This window comes from Gossypium hirsutum, chromosome D03, assembly GCF_007990345.1.
Source record: "Gossypium hirsutum isolate 1008001.06 chromosome D03, Gossypium_hirsutum_v2.1, whole genome shotgun sequence".
NCBI classification, from domain to species: domain Eukaryota; kingdom Viridiplantae; phylum Streptophyta; class Magnoliopsida; order Malvales; family Malvaceae; genus Gossypium; species Gossypium hirsutum.
The window spans coordinates 43,206,108-43,215,123 of record NC_053439.1 but is presented as its reverse complement, the minus strand read 5'-3'; the positions used below and the strand labels follow the sequence as shown (position 1 = coordinate 43,215,123).

The following is a 9,016-nucleotide window of genomic DNA, read 5'->3' as shown; positions in this document are numbered from 1 at the left end:
ATCTAAATTCATGATGAACTAAACCAGTAGGGAGATTAACGAGCGAAGGTGGAATTAATTGACTGAAGAATTAGGGTTTGTTTTAGAGTTAGTTAGATTAAATTGAGTGTGATTAAACTCTAGGATTGACGACCCTAATAAGTTATTTAAGTAGATGAGGTCGAAAAAATAGTCTATCGAACATCTCTTGATTTAACCCAATTTAAACTGTGAGGTTAAAAGATAAATAACTTATGTCAGTTAGTTAATTTAATTTGAGATCGAAAGACAATAACTATATTAATTCTTAACTAATTCATCCAAAACCTTAAGTTAGAAGTTAATATAGACTTTTGGGTGAGTTAAGCTAGGTCAATTTTAGGCTCGAGTTTAAATTTTTTAAAATCAAATAGAAATCGAACTCATGAACAAAATCTAAAAATAATTATGTGGCTTTGTGCTTATGAAGACTTCTAATAACCTATATTTGTTTGTCCTCAAATTGTAATTACATCTCAAATAATATTTAGAAAAAGAAAATCATGATGTTAAATGCTGGCTATAGAAAAATCTAACTTTACATTAGCACTCTTGTTATAAGACGGCACACAGATGGAGTGAAAGGAGTCAGTCAAGTTGAACTAGAAGGAGAGAGATTAGGAAATGATGAAGAGCAGATTTGATGTTGTTCTAGTCTTCTCCTTTCCCCATGAATTTTGATGACACATGTTTGGAGATTGGACTTCCAACGTATCTTCCCTTGCTTTCTTTACTTTGCTGTAGTTTGGGGTATCTTTCTTCATCCCATCTACTTCCTCCATCTTTTACTACAATACACTACACGTGGGGTTCCTTTCTTTTGCCTCCTTTCATTGAGGACACATCCAACCCATTACACTTGTGAAACTTTGCATTTTTGAGGTTTATTATCGAAAACATACACCGCCCCAGATCATATCTTTTTCTGCTTCTTCTCTCACTCTCTTCCCATAACTCCAGCTTTTTGGTGAATGAATGAGCATTGAAAAAGCTTCCATCTTTTCGAGTTTCTGATATATGTTTTCTTTTTACTATTTACAAAAGGGGTAAACTTTTATGATGATTACTTGCTAGATATAGATGTTTGAGCCCTTCCCTCTTTTAGAATTATGGATTCTGGGAGTAGGATTTACACGGCTGATGAGTTCAAATTGGATGCTAAATGGTTGATTGATCCAAAGCATCTCTTTGTTGGTCCAAGAATCGGAGAAGGAGCTCATGCCAAGGTCTATGAGGGAAAGTAAGTTTGCAAAATCCTTTACTTTTCTCCTTCTTTGATTACTGGTTTGTATTTTTCTGGGTAATGCCTTCACTGTGAGTCCCAACTTTTTTTTTTCTATTTGCCAAATTCACCTACTTCATCATTACATTGTTCAAAATCTATCAATTGGGGGAATTAGTAGTCTTTCTGATTTATTTGTGTGTTTTACGTTTAGCTGATATTCCAGGCATTCATGTCTAGATTATGTTCTATTCTTTCCCCATTTTGTCTGAAACTGTAATCTGTTTCTCAAACAGAAACTGGGGAGAGGGAATACCTAATTCTTCTTGTAAAATAGTGAAGACTTTCATTGAATTATACTTAGTTGCATCTGGATTGATATCTTGAATATGTTTTCAGCCCGTTTTATCCGTAATTTTATATATATATTGTTTGTAGCAATGTCACCTTTTCTCTCTCAACTTTCTTTCTTTTGTCTCCTCTTTTTGCAGATATAAAAACCAGACTGTTGCAATTAAAATACTTCATAAGGGAGAAACTCCTGAGGAGATAGCCAAGAGAGAAGGACGGTTTGCAAGAGACGTTGCAATGTTGTCTAGAGTGCAGCATAAAAATCTAGTGAAGGTTGGATTGGATACAGTTCCCTTAGCATAGTTGCTTATGTGATGTTTAAGTGCTGATAATACTTGACTAGCCATTGTAATAGTTTCTTTCAATTCTAACTCTGATTGTTGAACCCTTGTCTTTAACAGTTTATTGGTGCCTGCAAGGAGCCTGTAATGGTGATAGTTACTGAGCTTCTGCTGGGTGGGACTCTACGGAAGTATTTGCTGAACATGCGTCCGAGGTGCTTAGATATGCGTATTGCTATTGGTTTTGCACTTGATGTAGCTTGTGCTATGGAATGCTTGTATTCTCATGGGATCATACACCGTGATCTGAAGCCTGGTAATTCTCTCATTTTACATCTGCATTTTTTGGGTTTTGAAATTTGAACGTGGATAAGGTTTGGATTTTGCTTTACGGAAGCATAGGGCAATTTTGATTCTGAGGGCCAGATCAATTAAGTGAATTAGTTTCTTGATTGCCGGTGGGCTTTATTGAGTTTTTCCATCTCTAAGAACTATGAAGGGATGCAAGAAGATTATGCAGTTCATGCATGTGAAAAGGGGTGGGAACTCTAAGAAGTAAGGAAAATATTCAGAATGAAAATATGGTGTAGAGCCGGGCATTTTGACATGCAAGTTTTGTGTTGCATATAAATCCAATGCAGTTGGTTGGCGTCAAGGAACCTATAAAAGCCCCAATTGTATTATATAAGTAAAAATCAGTTGCATCCGATATAATTGGAGAAAAGCATGGATTTGCTTCCAATGGAAACCAAATTGAATCTCTTCCAGATGTTGGGTTCACTCGTCCTGTCAAAGATAGTATCACAAAAGGTGTCAAATCATTACCGTTAAGTCTATTAAGCTGCATATTGATTGTTTTAGGTGGTGAAACTAGGGTCTCATGTTTTATTGTCATCTTATATGTGTCTGTTGTTGTTTTGCTGTACTTGTATAATGGCTATAAAGAAAATAATCACATTTGACTTAAGAGAACCAGTTGTGTGAGTTAACTTATGTGTTACAACTTAATCCTGCTTAACTAGAAGTTATGCACATCCATCTTTAATGTCCCCTCAAACGGTGGAAATAGAAAACTTGATGCTAGCGATACAAATGATTCAACATAGCATTGGGAGGTCATAATTATCACTGTATCTGCATATTCTCTCTGCAGAAAACTTGCTTTTGACAGCAGGCAATAGAACAGTTAAACTAGCAGATTTTGGCTTAGCGTTGTTAGTACAAAACTCCGGTAAGGAAAAATCTCGAACACACGATCGGAACTCGAAAAGAAAAAGAATAAATAGGACAGGCTCCAAGGCGTGTATCAAGCCACTATCTTTAAGGTTATATTCGCCCCCACTTATCTTCAGTGTGCAAACGAGTTCCAAGCAAATTAACCTCAAGGATACAATGAAGCCAATGACTATTTGTGTTTTGCACTGACGAGAATAGTCCACTATGCACTGAGTAATGTATAACAAAAACTCAATTTCTACAAAGGATTTCTGCAGCAATACTTTATAGAATAATCTAATAATATTAGAAAATGAAGGAAGAGAAGAAATAATATTAGAATTTGTTGATATGATTTCCAAATGAAATCTCATTCCTATTTATAGGAATTTTCATGTCTCTTCATAGAGACATCTTTCAATAGGTGTCTTTATGAATAAATAAATAATAATAATTATTCATTTAATTTTGTAACTATATTTTTTGAATAGTTATAATTCTTTTTTAAAAAAATCAAATGATATAACTTTTGACCAATGACCAAAAGTTTTATCTTTTGATTAATTACACCCATTCATTTATAGTTATTGGGATACTATAAATATTTGAAAATATTTCAACAAGCGTGAGAGGAGACATTGACAGAGATGATGACTGCTGAAACAGGAACATACCGCTGGATGGCTCCAGAGGTAATTATATTTTCACCTTGGTTTGTTGTTCAGTCCTTTTCATACTAAACCACTAATTAATCTTGGTTGTGTGGCTAAACTGTGATTGTTGTACAGCACTGTCACATTAAGGCAAGGAGAAAAGAAGCATTATAACCATAAAGTTGATGCCTACAGCTTTGCGATTGTGCTATGGGAGCTCCTGCACAAGAAGTTACCATTTGAAGGCATGTCAAATCTCCAGGCAGCATATGCAGCTGCTTTTAAGGTAATAACCCCCCATGTAATGTTTCTAGTCCAGTCTTGTTATACTGATTGATTAAAGTAGCTTGTGTGCTAAAACCTTTTGTATTTCAAGTATTGTTAAATTTAGCTGATGTTTTGCAATACAGAATGTGAGGCCTAGTGCTGAAAACCTATCATTCTAACATCATCTTGGAAGGAGGACCCAAATGCTCGTCCTAATTTCAGTGAAATAATCCGGATGCTCCTAAATTTTATTTCTGGTATGTGTCCTCCTGAGCCAACAGCTATTCCTCCTCGAATTTTTGCTTCAGAGAACTCCATCATGGCGCCCAAGTCTCCAGGTACGAGCTCTTTGATGGGAGTCCGTGACGATTCTGAGGAAACCCCCAAAGCCAGGACAGATAAAAAACAGAGGAGTTTCTTCTTCTGCTTTGACCAGTGCTATTAGTTCCTTAGCAGCAATAGACGAGATAACAAGGTACTTCTCTACATGTTGGAATCAAAAGAAGCCAAAGACGGCTCGCTTGGCTAACAAGTAAGCTTTTTGATAACATCGAACGGTATATATTTTAGAATAATAAGTTACACTAAGTGGAAGTCCTGTTCAGTTGGGTAAAAGCAAATGTTGGCATCTATCTCAACTTGATGTTTCTGTCATTTTGTGCTCACGATAGTTCGTAGTTGGAAATAACTGGCTCTGATCATCATCAGTAATTGGTCAGTTGGGGGGTATATTACAATGTTTAATGATAAGATGGGTGTAGGAAGGAATTTCTTTTCTTTTTTCTTGTAAAAGAAGAGGAAGAAATTGTAAGAATTACAAGTTTTAATTACTCTAAAGGAGAAGAAAGCAACACGGCCTCAGACTAAGAGGTTAGAGTAGCTGTAAACGATTCCTATTACTAGCAACAGTTTCTTCGTAATTATGATATACTCTTGCATTAAAGCACTTCAAAACAATTTTCATTGCAATTTGCAAGTAGTGTTTTTCTAAGAATGTGATCCAACTATGCAGGGGGTTCCTATATCTTACTCAAAATATTTCAGTGAAATAGTTCCAAGAAAGCAGGCAAGCTTAAAATAATTTTTCTTGATGCTAAGGATTCGATTCTGCAACTTTTTTGTCGGAGGGGTTGATGGCAAATTAGTTTGATTCCCATTAGCAAAATTCGAGAGGATCTGCTTTTCAGGGTATCTTTTTGGCTCTAACAAACGTGTCTCCTAAACCAGCCACTGGAACCTCAAACACGTGTTCACTATCATAAAGAAATTCTGATTCCTGTATAGGTCATTGAATAATGCAGCAGGTGACATCACATTCTAACCAAATCTTTCTGTCGTTGGTTCTTTTTCTTTTACCAATATTTTATTCCTCCATCTGTATATGTGGTTAAACTTAATCCAACTTGATAAAGCAGCGAACAGGATGCAATCTTATCACTTACGAATAAATAATGTAAGGTTGCTATAAATGTGCAGCTTCCAATATTACAAGCTTACTCATAGCCATAATTGGAAGCGAGGGGAGTAGATACAGGCAGCAATGAGAAGGAGCTTAGTATATACTCCAAGACAGAATTCCGGTTGGGACACCACGTCCCAAGACTACCAAGCTCATCTTTCCCGAATGGAAAGATCAGCCACCATGATCCCTGGTGCCCCTCAGTACCCCGATGTCCACAAGGCCTTCAACAACAAGGTTGAGTTTCCGGAAGAAGATCAGTGCACTGAGCGGTCCCCAACGGCAAACTCCCGAAAGAAGGTTCAGGTGGTTGAGCATGCAGAGACCGTTGATGAAGCCACCCTTGATTCTCAAGCTGATAGCTACATCCAGCAGAAACACAAAGCCTTTGAACTGTGCAAATGGAAGACCTTCAAAATGCACTAGAGTTTGAGACTTTTGGAGTAAGCATGTCGATCATGATTTAATGACAGGCCACGTAACCTAAATATATGAAGTATTGCTGCTCATACACTATTTAAATAAATGACCTGTCACTGTCTTGGGGTGCTACCAAGACTCGCGTGTTCTCTTTTCTCTTTTTCTTTATAAGTTAACTAAGCTCTTAAAGGTAGTTGCTTGGATAGCAGAGTAATTGCTCTTAGGTGTGCCCTGATATGTAGTTGCTGTTAATTGAAAATTATTTATGAATACTAATATATAGTATACACATATACATCACCTTCGATTGCAGTAATTCCAGCAGAACCAATATATATATATACAACATATCTAATCAAGCGGCTATAGTATGGATCGAGTTGCCTTCTGGATGCGGTCCAATTGTTAACTGAGATAACATGAATGGTTCATCAGTCTTAGCACCGGACCCGACCCTGATTGTTGAAGTAATCAAACAGTTAAATTTAAAGTAATTGAGCCAACAATTCAAAGAAGCAAGTGATTCAAGTTTTGTGTTAACACCTCAAGTCCAAAGTAGGACCCTAAATTGTAATGCAAATAAAAAATAAAATATCGATGTGATTGAAGCAACTAATAATATGCTTGAGGTGAATGGAAGCCTTGGCCTAGCTGACAATTGTGACAACGCTGGAAATATATCTTACCTAAAAACCTTGTTCCATGTGTAAGCCTACAAGTTTGGTGGTTCTAGACATCAAATAACTTGATCAGGAATGAGTTGGTTCTTCACATCAAATAACTCACTTGTAAATAAATATATATATAGTATAATTTTTAATGTGTTATCTGAACAACATTTAGACGACTCCAAATGCACAGATATTAAAAAGAAAATTCCAATTAAAACTATGGGAAAAGAGGACGGATAACCTTCAAAATAGGTTATATATTGGATCTCAGACTACCAAAGGAACTACTATCACTATGTTTATTGTTGCAGGACGAAAAATGTGGTACTGTTGACCCACCAATCCAATTCACACTTCACATAGACCTAAGACTAGCAGGAAACAGAAAAAGGATCAAAAACCATTGTTATCTTCAGGGGGGATTTTAATATCAGCTTCAACGAATCTCCTGGAAGACACCCTTTTTAACAGATTTCTAAGGCTGTTCTTACTCTCCTTTCCCCTTTTTTGTGCTCTACTTGAATTTCCTTCTAACTCTGACCCAGCTGCTGAAAAAGGGTCATCGAGAACCAGAGCAGTCTCAAGCTTTTTGGCCAGGGTGACAAGCTCATATGAATCCCACAGTGATTGGGCGAAGTCCCAATGTGGAGTATTAGCAATACTAGTGCGCTCGTCCTTGAGCTTCACAGATGGGTTGCTCATTGCTTCAAGCTTGAATCTAGAAGGCCTAGCTTTGAAATGTCGACGTGGGTAAGCATCGAATTCATTGGTAGACCTAGAGGTACCGGAGTGAGAGTGCCAGGCTTGTGCTACTGCTTTGATGATTTGAAGGTCTTTGTTGATGTCATGTTGAGGCTGGAGCTGCTTTTTCTTCATCGGTGGTGCTCTGTAGGAATTAGGTCATGATGTAGGGGCCAATCCATACTGCATGTGGCATCCTATTCCTTGGGATAAATTAGAGCCTCACACGCTAGCTGTTGTAGATAGAATGTTGTAGGCTGATCCTAACCTAGCTAGCTAATTTATGTGATGAACATCACTCCATATTTATAAAGATTAATTTTTTGGTTTTTCTAATTAACTGAAAAATCTGCTGCCTGGAGTGTAATTCTAAAGCATGGGCATGAATGCTTGTGGTGTGCCCACAGAAATAGAAATGAGAGATTGATTGGCGGGCGGGCGGGCGGGTGGCTGGGTGGACGGGCGGGTGGATGGATGGATGATTGCTCTAGGCTAAATTCTGTTATTAGTCCCTGTGTTTATACTTTTTTAAATTTTAAAATTTTAGTCCTCAACTAATGATAATTACTAAATTCATTGAGTTAAGCTTTGCTATTTCCAAATTTTGATGCAGCAAACATATTATCATATGAATAATAACATGTCAATTTATTATTTCCACATATTACTTGCTAGAAATTCGGTTAATGGATTAACCACTGTCGTTTGCTTCAAGATTGAAATTTTAAATTTTGAAAAATATACGGACTTAGAATGGTCCAGTTAGAAAATATGGACTAAACCTACAATTGTACGCATAGTACAAGACTAGTAATTAAATTTAACCAAACAGATTTAGCTGTTATTGTTTAAGCCAAGAATAAAATTTCAAATTTTGAGAAGTACAAAAACTAAATTTGACCACTTTAAAAGGTATAGTGATTAAAAGTGATCAAACTTAAATACAAAGACTAAATCCACAAATTTCGCAAAGTACATGACTAATAGCAAAATTTAACAATTTTTCTACTAATAGGTCATTTTGTTTATCTAATACTAGTTTCTTAGGATAGGATAGATACAGTTGCATTTCTTCTCTTTTCAATTACTTTTCTTTCCTAACGGCTTCTCTTCCATACGCCCTAACGATCTAAGAATCTCCAGACCAGAGCTACTCTTATCAATGCTTTGATGGCGGACTAGGTGAGTTCCCTTAAATGCAGTTTCTTTATCTGGGAAGGCTCTAGATATAAGACTGTTCAGTCTCTCATTTTCTAGTGCAGGTATTGCCCGTATCAGTATTCCCATTGATTGAGTACTTTCTAGGGGCATTCCTGCAAGACGTATAGGGGAGGAAAAAGGCTTAGCCTAAACGCTTTACGTTGGATTGATTATTTATTTGCATCAAATTATACAACAAAAATTTGAAAGTTAAAATATGCTCTAAGTCTCTATACACTTTGTACACTTGGAATTTAGTCCCCTTATTTTTATTTTTAGGAATTTAATATTCAACTTTTCGAATTTAAAAATCCAGGTCTAGTTGTTACCATCATTAAAATTTTTCTATTAAAATTTTGGTGTGATATTTTGAAATTGTTTTAAAAAAATCCACTTGATAGTCATGTAACAATAGAAATAATGTTGAAAAATACTAATTAGGATTTTTTTCCTTAAAAACACATATTCAAAATTATCATGATAAAATGATTTTTTTTGTTCTAATAGTGTTCTTAAGA

General features: G+C 36.1%; 1 protein-coding gene and 1 pseudogene across 1 annotated transcript; one reads left to right on the top strand and one right to left on the bottom strand.

Moving 5' to 3' along the window:
- The first annotated feature begins 562 nt into the window (after positions 1 to 562).
- Positions 563 to 6,186, top strand: LOC107949642 (serine/threonine-protein kinase STY13-like; annotated as a pseudogene).
- A 562-nt stretch (positions 6,187 to 6,748) lies between these two features.
- On the bottom strand, positions 6,749 to 7,691 carry LOC107949641 (uncharacterized). Its single transcript, XM_016884374.2, has one exon. The coding sequence runs from the start codon at positions 7,431 to 7,433 to the stop codon at positions 6,951 to 6,953; it is 483 nt and encodes a 160-aa protein (XP_016739863.1). The 5' UTR covers positions 7,434 to 7,691; the 3' UTR covers positions 6,749 to 6,950.
- Positions 7,692 to 9,016: the final 1,325 nt, after the last annotated feature.